This window comes from Megascapheus bottae, chromosome 19 (genome assembly GCF_031878675.1).
Source record: "Megascapheus bottae isolate mThoBot1 chromosome 19, mThoBot2.hap1, whole genome shotgun sequence".
In the NCBI taxonomy this organism is placed as follows: domain Eukaryota; kingdom Metazoa; phylum Chordata; class Mammalia; order Rodentia; family Geomyidae; genus Megascapheus; species Megascapheus bottae.
Window position 1 is genome coordinate 18246756 of NC_143527.1, and position 21847 is coordinate 18268602.

The following is a 21847-nucleotide window of genomic DNA, read 5'->3' on the forward strand; positions in this document are numbered from 1 at the left end:
TCTCCAGGGCACTAGGCTGAGTCACTTCCACACGGACTCCCATGTCAGCTCTGGTACTCAAATCATTGAGGTCTCTTCCTTTCCTATCCCATCTCCTATCATCTTGGCAGGGTTCTTCTCTCAGCATCTCCTTTATCATCTCCGGCCTCCCTTTGCTCCCTCTGAGCCACCACTCTGAAATACCCACACAGATTTCCCCAAACTGTCTCTACATGGCCTGTAGAGCAGGACAGGTTTGTAGACAACATGTCTGAGACCACACACACAGGTCATATCAGTTTGCAGCTTCAAGCGTCCTGACAATGCATTCCTTAAGGTGGTGAAGGTAGTGCCTTGAAAACTTCACTGGTGGAGGCAGGAATAATGTATATGAAATTTATTAAGTAGTTTCAGGGCTTCAACCAGAGCTCTTATGATTTATATTTTAGCTGAAAAATCTGGACTAAATAATATATAGGATTAAGATCTGATAAACACAGATGTGCAGACATTGATTCTGTATTTGAAATGGATGTTTATTCTATCTATCTATCTATCTATCTATCTATCTATCTATCTATCTATCCATCTGGAAAGGGGCTTGAACTCAGAGCCTGGGCACTGACCCATAGCTCTATCATTCAAGCTGGTGCTCTACCACTTGAGCCATAGCTCCACTTCCCATTTTTTTGTTGGTTAATTGGAAACAAGAGTTGCATGGAAGTTTCTCCCTGGGCTAGATTGGAATGGTGATTCTCAGATTTCAGCCTCCTGAGTAGCTAGGATTACAGGTATGAGCCACCTGCACTTGGCTCCATACATTGTCAATATTTCAGAACAAGGCAATGAAAAGCATGAGTTAGTGATTTGCATCTCAGGCTGGAAAGGGATTTTGATCAGATGTGGGAAGGATAGGGGAGGGCATGAAGCATAGCACTGGAGAAGAGGGAAGGCTAAGCTCAGAGAGGAGGAGGCTGAACTGGGCTCATCTTCAGTGTCTAAAGTCCCACCAGGACCTGGTCCAGGCAGGTATCAAAAACTGTGACCAAAGCACATGATGAATCAGTACAGGGACAGTAAAACACATCAGCTGAGAAAAATGGACCTTACACATATTAATGTACAAATGGGAACTTAATACAGAATAAGGATAGCCAATGTCATACAGAATTCAGACAATCCACTGGCCCTAAAAGCAAGAATCCCTCTAGATGTCTACCTTGTACTGATGCTGGGGGGAAAATGAATTCCAATTAACATCTAAGACTCAAGCTCAAATGACATCAACACTTAAAATTTATAGGTATGCAACAAAAGAAGTCACTAAGAATAAAAGACAAAGGAGAGGCTACTTACAACATGGACGAGTGAAGATGAATCACCAGGGTATTTCAAAGCTCCATGTAAATGAGAACCTGTTCTAAGCTTGTTAAACTGACATTTCTTCTTAGGGTCTCCAGGGTGGTCTACCTTTGCCCATCTGGCAAAGATAACTGTCAAGTAACTTACCCAGGGTTACACAGACAGAAAGTAGCAGATAAACAAAAGGAATAAATAAGAATTAAATCAAAGATCCAGGGAAAAAATGACTGTTAACAAATACTATGCATGGTACTAAATTCCTCCAAGATCGTAAGCAAATTTTTTGAAGGCATTATTGGTAAGAATTAATAATAATAAGATTCAGTAGTTTAAGAGTGTAGGCTTGGTCCAAGCTGGTGAATCCAGTGACTGGGAAGTGATTGGATACTAAGGACTTGGGCCTCATCAATGGACTAATTCTTTGACTGGTTCATAAGATGACAGCATTATTTATTTATTTGGTGCCAGTTCAGGAGCTTGAACTCAGGGTACTATTCCTCAAACTTTTTGCTCAAGGCTAGCGCTCCACCACTTGAACAACACTGCTACTTTTAGCTTTTTGGTGGTTAATTGGAGTCTCATGGGCTTTCATGCCTAGCTGGTATGATTCTCAGATCTCAGCTTTCTGAGTAGCTAGGATTACAGACATGAGCAAATCACTCCTGGTTTGATGGCATTATTGAAAGTTGAGAGTCTAATTGGAGAAAGCAGGTCACAAGAAAGGCATACTTTGTCTCTAGCTCTTTCCATTCTTTCTTGTCTCTGTCTCTCCCTGCATGCTGGCTGCCCTGAGAAGCTCTCTTTTGTGATGCTCTGATTCACACAGGCCCAAAAACATGGAGCCAATCAACCTCAAATGGAAGCTTCTAAAACCATAAGCCCAAAGAATCTCTGCACCCTCTGAACTCCTTATGTAATATATCTTGTCCAAGCAACAAAAAGTGAACATCATAGCAATTAATAACCTCTTAGTGGGAAAGTTGGGTAAAATTGGGTTTATAAATTAAACAATTGGGTATCAATGTTTAATTCCTATGTTAGGGTTATGTAAGACATTATCCTGATGATGATGATGATGTAAAACATCGTTGTTCTTAGGTAACACATGCTGAAGTGTTCAGGGCAAATGGTTATCAAATACACAACTATTTCCCAGATTTTATTGGTAATACTTGAATTCTTATGTACCATGCAAGGTATGTATGTGGTTCTTATGTAAATTTAAAAAACCTACATATCACAAAAGTCTGCAATGATTCTTCCCATACTCAGCCACCCAGGAATGGTCCTCCTTGAGAGGTAGCTGGTCTACCACTGAGCCACTAGGAGCCATGACACAGGAAAAAAGGGAACTGAAGGCAGGAGAAGGTGCAGAAATCAGACAGAAAAGGGATGAGGGGATGGTGAGTGTGTACCCAGGGAAGCAGAATGAAAGGAGAAACATGAAAGAAAAGCGAAGGAAAAACACAGTAGAAGGAAAGAGCACGTTAATCTGAATGCCTTTCTCCCCCCACATACATCTGCTGTTATTTCTCTTTTAAAGAGCACCTGTGACTTAGACTTTCACATGGCCAACAGCATCAAAAGGCCTGTAGGAAGTGATCTTAATCCTTCTTACATTCTAACCTTCTAGGAGACAGTTGCAGGGGACAGCTGCCCTCAGAGGAAAGTGACAGCTGGGTGCCATGTGGGGAGTTACCGCCAGCACCCATGTGAGTCACACTGGGGCTCATAACAATGCAGTGTCCAGCACAGGCTTCTCTCCATCCAGCTGGATCTCAGGTAAGGTACCAGTGCTTCTGGTATTATGCTTCTGTTTAATCAGTTGTATGCACTGCTCTAACGCCTCCTGATCATTCTCCACGTTGCTCTATAACATCAGAAGTAACATTCCTCACCATAACACTCTATTCTATTCCACAAAGGGTTAATGCCAAAGAGATCTGGAGTCCTAATTTTCTTTGTAGAAGAAAAACAAAGTATGAACCACACAATTCCCTATCAATCACAGCTCACAGCCAGAAGCAGGTAGAGTGAGATGGAGGGGGTAAGGTGGAGAGGGGTCCCAAGAGGTGGCTCTGCACCACCAGGCAGAGTGATTTGGCCATTTTCCATCTCTGTGCTTCAGTTTCCCTTTGTCAGAGCAGAACTATGATTCTCCTTCTTCCTAAGGATGGAATAAGGACAACTTTCAGGATAGAAAGTTGGAACTTGGAATCATTGGAGAAAAGAAAGTCCTAAACATAGGAAAATAGTGATAGGATAATGGGAAAGAGTTGGGAAACCACACACATTCTTTTGGCTACTTATCTATCTATCTGTCTACCTATCTTTCCTCCATCAATTTATCTGCCTGTTGTGGTTTGGGTATAAAATATCTGAAAGCTCCTGTGTTGAAGGTTTGGTCCCTAATCAATGTGAGGCTTTGGAGCATGAGAGCATGAGAACCTGATCAATGAGCTCATACATTAATGAGTTCATAACAGAATAGAAGGTGGTGGAAACTTATTGGAGGAAGTGAACTGCTAGGGGCATGACACTGAAGGAAATGTCTCTAGCCTCTTCCTCTGTTTCTGTCTACTTTCTGAGCATCACAAGGTGAGCCTGTTGGCTCTGTCACACCTCCCTTCCTCCAGCCCTTCTTTCCCCTGCCATCCTAGTTGTGACTGGCACAGGCATTAGGGAACACAACTGAACAGTATCATGAGGTTATTTTCTCTTTAGGTATCCACAGCCATCTATCTCTCCATTGCCAAATAGTGACCTCACCAACTGAGAAGTAACATTCTTCTCCACTCCCTCAAGCTTGCTCAAGGTTTCCAAGATTCTTAACTATTTTTTTTCCTCCCAGAAACATCAAAACACCACCACCACCACCACCACAGACAAATAGGGACAATCTTTGTGAGTGTGAGTGTGTGTGTGTGTGTGTGTGTGTGCGTGTGTGTGTTGATGGTAGTGGTGTTTGCTTTCCATTTAAAATAGTCATTAAATAAAAGCAAGTAAAGTGCTTCAGCAGAACTATTTACCACAAAGCTGTGTCAACAAAGTTTTTTTTTGTTGTTTGTTTTTTGTTTTTAAAGAAGTATCTAAAGCAGACACAATGAACCCTGGCCTAAAGTCAGGTTGGCCACAGTTGTCTTTCCTCTGAAATCGGTGGCCAGATGTGTTTGTGATCATTGAGGGAGAAGAGGTGGGGCTTGGTGGGAGCAGGGACATGGCAGTGGGCCTGGAATCCTGCTAGGTGTCAGCATTCACCCAGGAAGTCTAAGGTTGTACTGTAATGTTACAAGGGCAATATTCCCCAAATTCTGCCTCCAGAGGCCTACACCACCTGATTCAGGGGATCTAAGCATGAATCCCTTCTCCCAACCCCAGGAGCAGAAAGGAAAAGTGCAGATCAACGGTGCAGGTGTTTCATTACCTCTGGGAGCTACAGATAGAAGAGAGGTGCCAGCAGGGACCCACCTTCCAAACTATCCCCCACCCCAATGGCTGCTTTGGAGAGACGAATTCTAAAGTTAGCAGTGGTTTCCTCTGGTGTGACAATTCACAATTCCTTGGATAACTCCTCTGGCAATTGCTTAGCTCAGCCTGAAGAACCTCTAAGACAACCAGCTCTTCCCCACTACAGAAAAGGCAGGCAGCACAGGCTATCGCCAGGGGGCTGTCCACTGGCCTGCTCCCAGGATATCAGCTCTGATGCTGCCTGGGTACAACAAGAACTAACTCACCCATTTCCTCTCCCTTTGCCCAGGTCGACCTAAAGAGATGAGTTTCCCCACTCCACCCTGCCTGCTAGTATGGGCAGTGCCTGCTCCTCTACAGCTTCTATACCCCTGGTCCCCCTCATCGTGCCAGCATTCCTAACTCATCAGGATAATCTCTATTTGCTAAATAAAGCTAAGCCTCTGACCCAGACAGCTTTATTCAAGGTCACATAGGCAACCAGAAGAAGCACATTTGAAACTAACTCTCGAAAATATCTACTAAGGAGCCGGGCACAGTGGCTCATGCCTGTAATCCTAGCTACTCAGGAGGCTGAGATCTGAGGATCAAGGTTCAAAGCCAGACCAGGCACAAAATGACCTGGGACTCTTATCTCCAATTAACCTCTAGAAAATGGGAAGTGGGGCTTGGCTCAAAGGTAGGATGGTAGCCTTGAGCTGAAGAGCTCAAGGACAGAGCCCATGCTGAGTCCAAGCACCATACCCCCCCTGAAAAAAAATACACACACACACAACACACACACACACACTAGGGACTTACAGCCTTAGGATAAAGACCCGTGTGGCTGGGCACCAGTGGCTCTTATCTACCATCCTAGGTACTCAGGAGGCTGGAGACTGAGATCTGAGGACCAGAGTTGAAAGCCAGCCCAGACATGAAAGTCCATGACACTCTTGTTTTTTTTTTGCCAGTCCTGGGCTTGAGCTCAGGGTCTGAGCACTGTCCTTGGACTTTCTCAAGGCTAGAGCTCTACCACTTGAGCCTCAGCACCACTTCCAGCTTTTTTCTATGTATGTGGTACAGAGGAATTGAACCCAGGACTTGGTAGATGTTAGGCAAGCACTCTACCACTAGGCTAAACTCCCGGCCCTCCATGACGCTCTTTATCTCCACTTAACTACCAAAAAGCCAGAAGTGGAGCTATGGCTATGCAGTTCATAGGCCTTGAGCACATTAAAGTCAAGGGTAGTGCCAGGCCCTGAATTCAAGCCCTAAGCCCTAGGATGGATACACGTACCACACACACACTCACTCACACACACACACACACACAGACACAGACACACACACACACACACAGAGGTTCATAAAGATCCATGCAATACATGTTCATGCTTTACTCAGGAAAACTCTGCATCCCAGCTCACAGCCCTGAAGTTGAGGCTACCTCCCATCAAAGGCCAGTGCTGTCAGACTGACCTACGAGGGGCAAGACCTGCCTCAGGCTCTGGTCAGAGTGCTTCCTGCGTCTGAATGTATGGGCATGTGGAGTTGTGTAGAAAGGCTAGACAGACACATTTCTTCAGCTACCAGTAACTGCTGCCTGCCTTGTAAGTCAGAGAAAATGCTTACATGATTGATGCATTATATTTTTAAGCAGTGCTCTCCTGAGTTCATCTAGAATGTAAGCTTGTGGAGGGGAGGGAACAGTGGCTGAGCACAGGGTAAGTACTCAGTGAAAGTCTGTGTGAGTCACAGCTATTCATGTAAGGATGGTCAAGGGGTGTCTTGAGAAGTCAAAGAGCACACTGCTGATGTGTGTGAACTGTGGGAAACTGCTTCTTGTCTGGATGATAAAGCCTCTCCTTCAGGACCATGGGTACTAGCCAGAGTGGGGCCATCCATTCCCATGTTGGCAGTTTAGGGCCAGGTGACCACACCCTGCTGGAGTTAGTGTCTCTGGTATTACATCTGTGATCACCAAGGCCCTGGGCCAGGGCTCACCTGGGAGATGTGAGACTGTGTCCTTTGGCTCTCACCATCGCCCTCCGTCTTGTCGGTCAGCAGCCCCTGCACCTGGTATTCCAGCACATAGCTGTCGATGAAGCGCTCCAGCTCCTCGATCTCCTGGGAACGGCTGCTCCCAGCCTCTGAGGAGGCTGATGCTGCTGAGGAGTTCTCCATCCCTTTGGCTCAGGGGCCTGGGTGGGCTGGTGGGAGAGAAGACAGACAGGCTCCATGAGATGCTGCTGGAGGCTAACATGAAATATTCTCACCTCCAGCATAGTCACCCAACTGCCAGATAAGTTGGTGGTCTACAGGCTAAGGCCAGAAAATGCAGGTGACTTGCCTAACTAGCCAGCCTGGTGACTTCTGCAGTATCTGGGTAAATTGTGCCCAGGCCCTATTGCCTGAGAAAGGCAGAAGAGAAACCCAGACTAGCACCGGAGCCCCAGTGCCTTGACTTAGCAAAGCAGACTCAATAGACCATGGACCATTTTTTGTCCCTAATCCAAGAATTAGGAGATGCTAGGAGGTCCCCCACATAATGTTCTCAGGGGCCTGCCCTCTAAGAAATCGCACCCTACAATTTCTTTTCTGTCTGATCACCAGCCTGTCCTCTGCTGTGGCCTGTGGGCCTCAGATCTTGGCCCTCACTATGCTTTGCCCAGTACATGAGCCCTGGCTTTTACTGATCACACAAGAAGCTTAGCAGGTTGGCTGCACCACACCCTGCCTGGCTACCTTCCAGAGGAGCATGACCTCTCCAACAGGCCCTCTGATCTCCCCTGCTCCTAACCAACTACAGCCAACTAAAGGATTCCTCCCAGTGCCCCTCCAACAAGCAGTGAATTCATTGAGTGCTGTGTGTGTGCGCGCACATCTTGTTACTCTCCTACCTAAGTGTAGGCAGTCTTGAGAAGGTTCAATGCCTGGCCCAGGGCAGATAGCTGGAACTGGATGGGAATCGTAAGGCTGAAGTCCAGAGTGGACTGAACGGAGCCACCTGCAGGCACAGTTAAAACCTAGGACCACACCTATTAATCCTCAAAGATCTTATCCAGGGCTCCCTGGCACACCTGACAGGTACATCTCAGAGCTGGCAGGAACTAGAAGGAAGTTGTTTTCAGAAGGATTGAAGGATTCCAGATCCTGCCCATAATAGAGACTCTGTGAGCATCTGGCTCACTCTGTGCTGGGCTCACACAGGCAGATCCCAGGAACTTGTTTTTGCTGCTACAGACATCCATGGTTTTCAGCCCTGCCCTCATTCCCTGCTAGGTGATGGATGTAGAGACACAACCACAACAACAAAAAAAAAACAACAGCAGGAGCAGGAAAAGTGCTGAGGCTTCACTTCATTGAGGAGTGAGGCTGGGGTGGGTGTGGGGAGAGACAAAAGAGCACATGAAGGAAGGCAGGAGTGGGGAGGGGTACAGGATGACCACTGGGGCCCTTTGCTTGGGAACAGAGTACAAGGCTTGGGGAAAGGGAAATCTACACTCTCCTCCTAGGGCTGCACCTGTGTGTTGAAGGATCTTATCTAGGCCTATGCTGCCTGGGCCACATCAGCCATCTCCTCCAACCCCACGTCCCCCCAGAGCAGCTGCCACTATAACCCTGGGTGCCTGGCTGCCTATTTTTATAGCTAGAAATGAACATCACACTTGCTCTCTGATGGAAAGGCGCCATTCCACACACTGTTGGCCCCTCCCTCCACCAGTCCTTCACATCCACCCCCTTCCTGTCACCAGCCTTCTCAGAAAGGCAGCACAAAGCCCAGGACACAGGGCATTAGGTCCCAGTGTCTGTCTCATCTCCACCTGCTGGTGCTGCCTGGCTCTGAGCCCAGAGGCTCACAATGCCCTTGGGAATGCCCATCTGGAGGAAAAGGTAAGGCTCACAGTAAGGGGTGCCCTGCTGGCCCAGAGACAATAGCTAGAGCCTCTCAGGCATGTCAGGATCTTTCCCACCAGTGAGTGACAAATGGCATTAGGAGCTACAAATTTAGCCAATCCTTTTAAGAACAGCCAGGTATTAGGGGCAGTGCCTCCCCCTCCAATCCCCAGGGGTGACTTGAGATGGCCTGCAAATCAGAAGCACCTTCTTCTTGGCTGCCTGCCAGGCTCTGCCCTGCTGGAGGCAGCCTGACCTACTGCTTTTTCCCTTCAACCCCTCAGCTTTGAGTGAGCCAGCTTAGCCCAGCGCCTTGCTGGACCTCACACATGAGCTGGGAAGATTCAAAGTCTACTTGTCCCTGGCTTGTTTTTTTCTTTGTTGTTGTTTTTGTTGTTATATTGTTTTGGGTTACAGCTAGGGGCTTAGTTTTCTTGGATTCCAGGCCAACTGCAAGTGATCTGGGGGTGACATGGAAGGTTTGCTTGGTCATCCTGACATCAGCAGCCTTGGGGACCTCCCAACTGTTTCCCTCCCTTCCCCCCTCCCAGCCGAATAGCAACTGCACATGTAGGAAACACTCAAGCTGTTCCCTCCCTTTCCCTGCATGTCCTCCTCCCTCCTCTTTAATTCCCCTCATCATACCCACTGACTTCTCCTCACCTCCCCCAGCCCACTGTGTGTCTGGACTCCCCACCAGCAGTTCAATCACACTGGCTGTTACACACAACCCTAGCTGTGGTCTGTTATGCCACATTGCCTTGGCCCCTTTCCCCTTCCCACCTGTTCAGACCTCTAGCAGCCAACACATGCACCCAGAGCACACACTAGGGCTAGAATTCTCCTTTACCAGATGCCAGGCAGCCCCTAGGCAAGGCACTGCCATGCTACGTGCAAAGCCTATGAGAGGAGGAAGGTCAGACTGCCAGGAGAGAAGATGCTCATGGCCACTCTGAGAAAGCCATGGGAACCTGCAGACTGCCAGCTCCCTCCCCTGTCCAGCCCACACCCCATCCCTGCAAAGACCGAATACCACTCCCTCCACAGTCCACTCCCGCAATGCTGTCGTGATGATTCCACCTGTCAGTGTTTTGTCAGAGGAAAGCAGAAGGGGTCTGAAGAAGCAACATCTGTGACCACAGCCTCAGGTCCCAACCCCTGGGAAGTAGGGAAGTTCAGAAACAATGGAGTGCTGGAGGTGGGTGACTCTGGAAATGAGTAATGTTTACTGTCAGAAGTGAAGGTCATCCGCCATCTTCTAAATGCCTGACTCCCTGGACCACTATCACCTCCAATTTAATCCTTTGTCACTCACACATCAGATGGGGTGTTCTTCCAATTACAGGTGTTAGGGGACTTTGTGGGCAGCACACTAGATATTGTATGTCATGATCTCAGTATTAAATGATGTATCACTACATGGAAACATACATTGGAGGTGTGATTACTGTTTTGGAGACTTTTGTTTCACCTGCCCACTCTGTGTTTCTTTCTGTGAGGCAAGATAAAACAGCTGAAATGCAGTGGTCCAAGGAGGGGCTTCCCATACTTCAATGACACAAAGGTCACAGGGCATCTTGTTAAAATGCAGTCAGATTCCATACATATGAGTCGGCAAGCCTGAGACTCCTTCCTTCCCTTCCTTTACCCCCATTTTGCTTTGTGTTTGTCTCTCCCTGTCTCTGGCTGTGTGTGTTTTACTGTGTCTCTCTCTGTCTCTGTCTCTTTGTTTTGAAACAAGGTCCTCCTGTCTAGCCCTGGTGGCCTGGCACTTGAAATCCTGCTTCACTCAGCCTCCTGAATGCTGAGATACAGGCATGGCCAGTATGCCCAGTGAATTCTGCATTTAATAAGTTCCCAGGTTCATTTGTAGGCTGGGGGCTACAGACAAGATCTGGATAAACCTTCCATCCTTTCTTTCCTTTTTTTTTTCACTTCATTTTCCCCTTTGTTATTTTTCCCCATCCCTTTCATCCATTGTCCAAATTCCCTGCCTGAAGATACTATTGCATTATCCCAGGAAGAAGAGGAGACCACACCTCATTGACCCACTCAGAACAAGAGCAGAGCTTGCACAAGACGTCAGACTTGGCCATGCTGGGATTTGATCTCCTGGAAGATACCAGGCACCACTTCCACCCTGGACGTTCAGAGTCAGGCACACCTCAGCATCTGCCTAGAGCACTGCAAGACTCAGCTCCAGACTCAGATACGTCCAGGTAACCCAATCGGCACAGAGCGGGACTCCTGAAATTCAAGCCATAGAATCACAAGGTCACATGAACAGTCCACCAGCCTCTTTTCAGTGCAGATGAGGACACGGGGAAGGGGGTGGGTGTACATGCGGCATGGTGGGCACTTTGCTGAGACTATTCAAATGCCTCTGGCTACAGACAGCTTAGATACAGGTCTCTCAACAACCTGCCATAGCAATAACCCTGCTGAGTATTGGTTCCTCCTACTCAGTGACTGCCAAGCTCTGCGACTACAACTACAGTTTCAAAACTGAGGTTCTAGTTCCTGTGTTATCCCTGGATGTCTGCACGTTGGGCCTCACGGATCATAGGGACCTCCCTGGACTCTGACATGGATTACCCACCCTTGGCATCTTCTCGCCCTCCCTTTCACAATTATCCAACCCCTCTCTGCTCTTGAAACTTTTATGGGGTTTCCTCTTGTCTTGACAAGATGTAAGGTCTGCTCCTCCTATACCAGTCACCGTTTGAGTTCAGAAGGGGCAGACTGGCCTCCAGTCTCTCAGGCCTCACTGTCCTTCTCCAGTGACTCAGGAGACTGGGATCTGAGGATCAGTCTTTCCTGACCCTGCTTCCTCATCTCTCTCGCCTATGGCAGCTGAACCTGATTCATCTTAATACCACCTCCCCACCCCAAGCCAGCTTTTAGAACATGAAAGCAAAAGGATGCTGTAGTCCATCCAGCATCCCACTCTAGAGCTGGGACTTACCTCTTCCCTCAGTCTTCTGGAGCTTTCTCAAGACAATTCATCCAAGCTAAGATGTACTAAGTACCTGCCACATACTGTGCCCCACAGATGAGAAGGGAAATGGAAGCCATGGGTGAAACAGGCCAAAGCTATGCAGAGACAAAGGCCCCAGAATCACTGGTCAGCTGGCCAGACACATCCCTAGCTGAAGTCAAGGGACTATGACAGTTCTGAGATGTGATTCTGGGTCCCTTGCAGGCTTAGCCAGCTGTGTGGTATTGGGCAGGCTGACCATGGATGTACCTCAGAGGGTGTCCTGGGGAGAGACAATATATAACAAAAATGCTCAGCTCAGCCAGGCATACAGTAAAAGCATGGCTGTATTGGTTCTAGTCATCACTAGCTTTACAACCATCCCTACTGTCCCTCTCCTACCATCTCATTTCTCCAAACCCCACACTCTTATCCTTGGGCCCTCCTAGAGGCACAATTCCTCTGAGAAGTTCTCCTTGGTCACTCTGGCTACCACTGGCTATCATGACCTCCATGCTAGTTGTCCACATACCTTACCCTTCCCTAACTCCATGTCCTATGTGGATATCAGTTTGGCTTTCTCCTTAGCCCTTTCAAGACACATGGACTTGTAGGGACCATTTTCTTTCCTTTCTGCCCTAGGGTAGATGAGCTGGCTCTACCATCAGCTCTCAAAAAAGTACCTGGGCAGTTGGTTGAGTGAACAAACTCAAAGCATGTTAGGAAGGGAGAACGTTCATGTCCTGCTGTGAACCTTAGTAATGTACCCATGAGAGGAATTTGGGCTAAAGCCAGAATGCTCCTCCAAGTTGGTGGCCCCAGTACCCAGGGCCCATTTTCTCAAGTGATACTGTTTTTCCAGTATCTCTCTCAGGGTAACCAAAGCCCCCAATCAGCTTTCTCCCTTTTGGCAACAGCTTCCTGAACCAGAGCCCAGCCAGAGCCCTGATAGTACAGAGCTACTTCTGAGAAGCTAAGACAGGGCCTCACATATCTGTTAATCCTGGTCTTCAGCACCAAAACCCCATGCTGAAAGGCTCACTTCTTATGTTTACTCCTGTATATGTGTGTGTGTGTGTGTGTGTGTGTGTGTGTGTGTGTGTGTGTGTGTGTGTGTGTGTATGTGTGTGTGCCAGTTTTAGGGCTTGAACTCAGGGCCTAAGTGTTGTCCCTTAGCTTTTTTGTTCAAGGCTGGTTGGTACTCTGTCACTTAAGACATAGCTCCACTTCCAGCTTTGTGGTGATTGATTATAAACAAGCATTTTGCAGACTTTCCTGTCTGGACTAGCTTTGAACTTGATCCTTAGATCTCAGCCTCTCAAGTACACGTGTGAGCCACCAGAGCCCAGGAAGGAAGGGCATTCAGTTAATCTTTGGGAGCATGACAGGTTCACAGAATGTAGAAAATGGCTAGCAGCGAACCACTGCTCTGCTCCCTATGGTATCAGCAGACTGGTAAGATGGCACATTAGACAGACAGCTCAGTCAGCAGTTATGCAGCAAGTCCCCTATCCTGCTGGGTATCCTGTCTGTGTCCTGCACAATGCCAAAGGCTCAGAATCATGCTGCCAGTGAGTTCTTAATAACCTAGGGCTGCAGGCAACCAGAGGCTATACTGTGGCCTTCTCTCACAGACACAAACCCTGGTACAGGATGTCCTGCTGGACAGAGCAGGATTATAACACAGGTATCTCTACTCTAGCCTGGGATGCTTGCAACATTGCAGTCTTATTGCCTGTGACACAATCCAGTGATTCACTGGGTCTTCTTGGCAGGGTAGCTATGATGGTGCAAGAGCTTGGGGATGACAAGGAGAGTAACAGGAATGTACAGAAGGGCTTGTGAGCTACAAAAACCTTGGAGGATGGCAATGTTTTTGATGGCAAAGTGAGTATTGCAGATCACAAACATTCACAAGCTATGTCTTCTTAAACCTGGTAGGGCTCAGAGCTCCAACTATGAAATATCAAAAATAAAAACCCTCAAATCTATATACAAAGAGAAAATAAACTAGTTATTAGGACTTGCTTAGGACTGTGGTGGACAGGAGACAGAGGGTCCAGGATGTGCTTGAGATGGCAAAGGTATGATATTTGCATATATCTGCATTGTATTGTACTTTAGTCACTGGGGCTGGGAGTTTGGCCTAGTGGTAGAGTGCTTGCCTGGCATGCACAAAGACTTGGGTTTGATTCCTCCGTGCCACATACATAGGAAAAAGCCAGAAGTGGTGCTGAGGCTCAAGTGGTAGAGCACTAGATTTGAGAAAACCCAAGCACAGTGCTCAGGCCCTGAGCCCAAGCCCAGGACTAGAAAAAAAAGTCACTTGCATGACATATGACTTGTATCTTAATAATTCTGTTAAACAGTTAATGTACTACAGAGGTAGGCCCCAATATCATTGTCTTGGCTTGGAGCCTATCTCCTTGGATAGTCTGGTGACCTCTCCAGAGAAAACTGCAGTTGTGGGGATCAATGAAGATGAAATGAGTAAATGAACATCAGGGATGAGGCTAAAAAACTGCGTGAAGTCTGGGCTTTCCTTCATCCTGAAAGAACTATTTGTGTGTTCCTTAAAGAGAGTTTGTTGTCTCATGAAGATAAGGATGCAACTTATGATAATAGCTCCATCCACCATCCATCCATCCATCCATCCATCCATCCATCCATCCATCCATCCATCCATTTACTTACTCAATCCATTTACTCATCTATTCACCTTTCTCTACACCCATTCTTCCAATCCACTATCTTCTCATCATCCACCTACTGTCTATCTATCCAGACACCAACCCATTCATCAATCCATCTATCCACCTACCAACTTATCCACTCACTCATCCATACACTAATCAATTCATTAATCCATCTACATATCTACCTACTCTTCCAGCCACCTACTATCCATTCACCCACTTATCCATCCATCCATTCATCCATCCATCCATCCATCCATCCATCCATCTATCCAACCATCCATCCATCCATCTATCTATCCACCCATCCATCCATCCCTTTACTCACTAATGTATCTATCCACCCAGTCACCCAGCTCTCTCTCTCTGTCTGTCTCTGTCTCTGTCTCTGTCTCTGTCTCTGTCTCTGTCTCTGTCTCTCTCTCTCTCTCTCTCTCTATATATATATATATATACATATGTATACTCAACCATCCACCTACTAAGTTATCTGTCAATTCATCCACCATATACCCACTCACCCATCTATCTATCCATTTATCCATCATCCATTCATCCACCAAGCCTGTTACACAGTAGGAAAGGAAGAGAAGCATCCAATCTACTCATGAACCAAGTCCTACAGGGACCCAGTGGGGCAGCTCTCACACATAAAAGAGACCAACAATGTTACTTTTAGCTTAGCTTACACTAACTGTCAGAAAAATACAAATGTGGGGCCGGAAGTTTGGCCTAGTGGTTAAAGTGCTTGCCTACCACGCACGAAGACCTGGGTTCGATTCCTCGGTACCACATACATAGAAAAAAAAAGCCAGAAATGGTGCTGAGGCTCAAGTGGTAGAGCTCTAGCCTTGAGAAAGCCCAAGGACAGTGCTCAGGCCCTGAGTCCAAGCCCCAGGACTGGCAAAAAAAAGAAAAAAAAAGAAAAATACAAATGTAATATGAGATATTAGAATCAGAAGAGGCAACAGAAAAAGCACTCGATTATTAGACTCATCATTAGCTTATGAGCCACAAATAAAAGAAAATGCTGACAACAGGACTATGCCATGATACCTTCATGACAGCCACACGCACAGACAAACCAGTCACCAGGCCCAGGTGGTTTGGAGGTTCTCTCTTCTGAGGGATTTGTCATTCCCCTTGCTTTGAGTAGCATGGCTTAGCATGCATGGCAATGCTTATTGTTTTACAAGGAAGTCTGAGATTGCAGTCTTGTCTCCAACAACATACATTTACTTTCCACCTATCAGATTGGTTTTCTTGCTCTCTGTACAGTATAAGAACTTTCAGTGGGCCGGGAGTTTGGCCTAGTGGTTAAAGTACTTGCCTAGCATGCATGAAGACCTGGGTTCGATTCCTTGGTACCACATACATAGAAAAAAGCCGGAAGTGGTGCTGAGGCTCAAGTGGTAGAGCTCTAGCCTTGAGAAAGTCCAAGGACAGTGCTCAGGCCCTGAGCTCAAGCCCAGGACTGGCAAAAAAAAAAAAAAACCAACAAAAACAACAACAACAAAAAAAAACCTTTCAGTGCCGTGGTGTGACCTCTCTGAATGACAATGATATTCAACATGTGGACACCCACAGCACACTTAATTCAACTGAGTTCACAGCAATGTAAACAGCAGGACGAGGATGACACAGGCTCAGGCATCAATGGCACTGTCATGCCAGCCATATGACCACAGAAGGAAGGAACCCAGGCCTTCATTAGAAGATGAGTCTTGGTTTAATACATGTTAGGTGGTGAAAAGAACATGCCTTGTAGCCCCCTAAAAGAAGCAAGCCACTCTCTCATGTGACAGGCAGGAAATGCCAGCACAGAACTGATACCACATGCTCCAACCCATAGCCTGGACCCAAATCCCCAATATCTGGAGACTCCTGCCAATTGCTTTCAGGCTGCCACAATGCACTAACAAATCTAAGCTGTTCTTACATCTCTGTGTGTGGGGTGGGGTGTGTGTGTAGTGTGTGTGTGTGTGTGTGTGTGTGTGTGTGTGTGTGTGCTAATACTGAGGCTTGAACTCAAGGCCTAGACCAACTGTCTCAGGTTTTTTGCTCAAGGCTGGAGCTCCACCATTCCAGACACAGCTTTACTTCTGGCTTTTTGGTGGCTAATTGGAATTAAGGGTTTCATGGACTTTCCTGCCTGAGCTGGCTTTGAACCAAGACCCTCAGATCTGCCTCCTGGGCAGCTAGGATTACAGGCATGAGCCGTCGGTGCCTGGTTTGGTCTTGGTCTTAAATCTTCTTGCTATTAAAAAAAAAACAACAAGGCCGGGAGTTTGGCCTAATGGTAAAGCATTTGCCTAGCATGCACGAAGACCTGGATTTGATTCCTTGGTAGCACATACATAGGGAAAAAAAAAGCCAGAAATGGTGCTGTGGCTCAAGTGGTAGGGCTCTAGCCTTGAGAAGAAAGCCCAAGGACAGACAGTGCTCAGGCCCAGAGTTCAAGCCCAGGACTTGGAAAAAACAAAACAAAACAAAACAAAAAACAAAAAAACGATAACAACAACAACAAAAAACAATAAAAATAACCCAGCAGGCTTTCCAAGCCTCTAAGACAGTGAGATTAGCCTAGTAGTGCATGCAATCTTGATTCAATAGGCTGCACGGATGGGAGTACCAGCTTGGGAACCAGCTCCCCTATGGAGCTGGAGCACAGCTGGAAGGTCCCCACTGCACTGAAACAGTGTTTCTACTCTTCAGGCCACTTCCCTCCCTGCCTTGTCACAATCCTGTGATGTGATAACAGATGAGACTGCCAGGTGTTTCCTAGAACCCACACAACCCTCCCCAGGAAAGGTGATCTGCAGGATCACCTACAAGCAGAGAGAACATGACCTTGGCAATCATCTGGGTGGCTGTGTACCTCTAGAGTGCCCAGGTCGAAAGACTGGTGAATAGACACCAAACGTCCCTATGGGCTGCATGCATCCTTGGCTGCACCTCAGATCTACAGGGCATTGACTCAAGATGGGGGATAACACGTAGTTCTTTTGTAAGCCTGGAATTGGAACACTGGCCCCTTGACATGATCACAGATTAACACGATCAGCGCCTTGTTGCTCCCACAAAAGCCCCCTTTCTTCTCCAACAGCCGGATAAAGAATGGGCCAATGGACTTAGCTAGGAGGGCAGACCTTAGTTCTGTACTCTTGAGACACCCTCCCCTGCAGGCAGGGCTGAAATCTGAAAAGAAAACAGTACTTCAGATGGAAATGTGTCTGCCCAACTCAAAGGGAACCAGCAGCTCATGGATGCATTGCATCTGTGCCAAACAAAGACCTCTCTGATTTCAGCCAGATTCTAGTCACCCCGGACCTGCCTTCAGGTAATGGCACAGGGGGATGGAGGGAATGCTGCCCTAGGGCTGGGTGGGGATACCTGGAGAATGGAGAGATAATGAAGAATTGGTCCATCCTATCTTGCACCATGCAAGGGTTTGGGTGGATATCTGAAATCCCAACAGATCACTCTGTACTTTCTGTGCATGTTTGACCCTGGCACACTGGCCCAGGGGGCCCCTGTACAGCCCCATACAGCTACCAGCTCCAGCAGCAAGCCCCGACTGCCAGTCTTTCCGGTCACCAAGACGTCAAGGTGGGAGAGACGAGTGAGAACTTGAAATTGTGTGATCACTGGCAAACTCCTCTGTGGCAAGCCATGAGTTGTGGTGGTGAGGGAGTGAGCCAGCCTGGCTGCAGCCCTGTCTAGGTCTTGTCCTCCAGAACTGGGTGCTACCACTCCTGACCTACAGCAGGTGCTCCAGAGGGAAAGAGGAAGTCCAGAAGCTTGGTGGCCACTCCTCTATTCTCTTTCCCCAGGGCCTAGGGACCAAAATACAATGAGCAGCAGGTTTAGCCACTGCTGTACAAGGCTCCATCATGCCAGCTACTACCTCAGCACTGCCTGCCCCTCCAGTCCCCTCTGCCCAGAGCCTTCTGCAGCACACTGCCTCAATTGTCAAAACGGTAATACATACATACATGGTATAGAAATGACATTGTCTGGATATGCAACAGGCTGGGGTCAATTATGAGCTCAGTCACGACATGTGAGTTTTTTTACCCACACTACTCCTCTGAGCCCAGCTACTCCATCTGCTCCTGACCTACCAAGACTCTGGATGCCAGGAAAGTGACTTCTAAGCCGCCCCTGGGAAGTACAGTACCTGGCAGATGAAGATTTTGCAGTAACTTACTCGATGGCATCTAGGCTAATGGGACCTGGAAGAGGACTGTGCCTGACATCCACAGATGCTCCTGGGGTTGCAGTGGCAAAGACCCAGCATGGGAATCTAAGGGCTGCTGGGTGTGTCTCTTTCCTAGGCATTGTCAGCTTCCACATCTGTCAAGGTAACTGGCCCCACCTACATCCCAGGCTTGCTGCGAGGATCAGATAAAGCAAGGAGCATCAGAGATAATAGCTACTGGGTGCCAAGCCTTTGATTATATTCTGTTAATCAGAAAAGACAGGTCCCATCATAGAGATGAGAAACCGGAGGTATACATATCACACAGATGTGAGTGAGTACTTGTGCATCTGGCCACAGGGCTGGCTGCCATGTGCCCATCTTTTCTAAAGGCCGGGTGCTAGTAAGCAACCACTGACTAGAGCAGAAGGTATAACACCCAAGGACCCACAAAATGACATGGGTCGGCTATTTGTGGACATCTGAGTTGCACTAGAGGTGGATAGAACAGGGCCCAGGGCTTCCGCTCTTTGTGAGTTCCACCTAGTTCCCTTCATATGCATCTTATATTTACCCTGTAAATCTGTGTTCAACTCTCACTTTTTGGTCATTGCCCAAGTTCCCCTCGTAGGGGATTGACATTCACATTATGATGTAAATAACAAACACAGCGTTCAATGTGGGGAACATACAAAGGCCAGAATTTGATGGGGAGCCCCATCAGACAATGGCATGGCTTGATGGCTTGGTTCCAACGAAAGGAGGTCAATTTGAGGCCAGAAACTCAAACCTAAAGACTCACACTATGCCATTAACTGTGCAATCTTGGACAACGGCCTGCCCTGGCCATCCTGGTCTCTGTCTCTGTAGGAAGAAGTGCTGCATGACTTTACATCCAAAGCCATTTTAGTTTTAAGGCTTCAATTCTAAGACATCGCCTCACTTCCCTCTCTGCTGCCTGGTCAGCTCTAGACAGGCCTTGCTTCTTATCTGGGTTGCGAACAGCTCCGGCTTCCGTGGCTAGGGGCCAGAGCCCCACCCTTTCTGGCATCACTGGGCTCAGAGCAGCAGCTGGTAGTGGATTCCAGACTAAATATGGAGCCCGAGACCCAAGCGACTCCCACCTGGGCCGCAGAGCCCAGATCTCGTACTAAAGCCTGTCATGCTATCCCCCTCTGCCATGTGGAATGCTGATTCAGAAACTGCACACAGGCAAAGGCTAGACAGGGGTCAGGAGGCCCAGGGCAACAATGAACTTCCACAGCCATCAGAAAAACAGCAGCATACGGCCCTTGCCTCTAATGGGAAAAACAGGACAGACTGCCAGCTCAACAACAGACAGGACAGAAACAGTGGAGCCCCAGGGCATGTGCCAGTTTGTGTGCCAAAGGGAAAACAATGACCAAATAAACAAATAAAATAAAAACGATGCCTCTGCAAGGAAACTCACCTCCTCTAAGCTAGGATGTACAACCAGGACTTTAAAGATTTGTGAACACTGTGTACCCATGTTCACAGCTACACAGCTTACCATAGCCAAATTAGGCAAAGAGCCCAGATACCCTTCCATGAACAAATGGATCAAGAAAATGTGATAAAGACATGTATATTTAAATATATATATATATATCCCATATATATAGTATGCATATCCCATATATAGACTATAAGTATATATTCCATGTATATAATACATAGTATATATGCATACAAATAATGGAGCTTTATTCATCCATCAGGGAGCATATTATATCATTTTCAGAGAAATGGATGGACCTGGAGTAAATGTTAAGTGAAGTAAGTACAGCTCAGAGACAAAGGACACATGTTTTCTGTCACAGTTATACCTAAATTATATACATATATATATATATGAAAATAGATACAGGATCATATGCATATAAGCCCAAACATATTGACTAAAGTACGGTATATGCGAAGGAGGATGTTGTGGCAAGCTTACAGTCTAACAAAAGGAATACCAGGAAGCTGAAGCATGTGTTGTCTAGAGATGGGGAAGTGGTAGGGGGGAGATGAACAGAGAGAAGATGAATGGGTGAATACAGTCTAATGTTCAGTGTGCACATGTGAAAATGGAACCAGGTAACTTGAGAGAAGGGGTGAGGAAAAATGATGGAAAAGGTGACACTGATCAAGATGCATTATTATAATGGTCAATTGACATGTTCAATTGAAACTCTTATACAGCCAATTAAAGATAATTTTTAAAATTATATAAATAGAAACAAGAATCAAGAGGCTCATGGGACACCAGGCCCCATCCTCACACGTGTAACCATCAGTGTTCCCAGAAGGGCAAAGTGAGTAGTATTGGGGCAGCTCTGAGCATCTCCCACCTGAAATACCAGGCTCGAGAAACCCCAGCTGACCCAGTGCCAGCCACATCTCCCATGCTGCCAGGGACTCAGTGTGCTCCACAAAAGAGGTGTTGGAACCCTGGTCCTGGTGAACATGACCTTACTGGAATGTAAGCAAATTAGGATGAGTTCACACCTCCATACCTGAGGCCAGACAGGATGGAGCAGCCCCACCTAAGGAATGCCAACTATTCCTTCTGGTGATTGCAGCAGAGGCTAGGGCTAAAGGAATGTGTGGCCCTGTGTCATCAGCTGGGGATGGGGGAGATGAGTTAGGTGATGGGAAAGGGAATCATCACAGGGAATGTAGACCAGGAGCACAAGCTGGATTTTAGGAGCCTAAAGTCTGAAATGTCCAAGGCCCACGGGTTCTAAGGCAGTGAAATAGGACCTGGCCTACAGCCAGCAGACAGGTGTCACTCAGGTGGCATTTGAACTTCCAGAGGGGATACACTGCAGTCACCTAGAGAAGAAAGGAAGAAGAGTTGGAAGAGGAGAGCATGACACTGCCAAGGGCATGCATGCCCTCCCTCTGCTTCCCAGACTGAGGGTGCCCCATAGTAAAATAGAGAAGAGATATATCAGCTATGTGGACACATTCCTCTTTTGAGACACACCTAAAAACAGAGCATAACAGTGGTGGAGGGGTGGCTACCAAGCGGGTGGGAGACGCTTGAGCTCAAACCCCAGAAGCCACAAACAGAAATCTCCAGCAAAATAGAGCATAACTAAGTCTGCAGAAATTTGGTTTAAAAATATGTGAAAACATATGTATAGAATTTAACATTTTTTTTGTTTTTGTAGGGCCCAGATGCTTTTTAAAAAATGAACCTAAACTCTTTTAAAAATGTTATAATCTCCAATTCACCAGCACAAAGCTAAAATCGGAGGTATGGCTCAAGTGGTA

At 47.1% G+C, this 21847-nt stretch overlaps 1 protein-coding gene across 3 annotated transcripts in view; it reads right to left on the reverse strand.

Annotated features, from left to right (window-relative positions):
• The window catches only part of Ctif (cap binding complex dependent translation initiation factor), a 215305-nt gene that overhangs the window by 172552 nt on the left and 20906 nt on the right, over window positions 1–21847 (reverse strand). For all 3 annotated transcript variants that reach the window (XM_090353132.1, XM_090353131.1, XM_090353130.1), the window contains exon 2: window positions 6796–7001. In XM_090353132.1, coding sequence (XP_090209258.1) covers window positions 6796–6975 — 180 coding nt within the window. In that variant the 5' untranslated portion in view covers window positions 6976–7001. The remainder of the gene's footprint in view (window positions 1–6795; window positions 7002–21847) is intronic.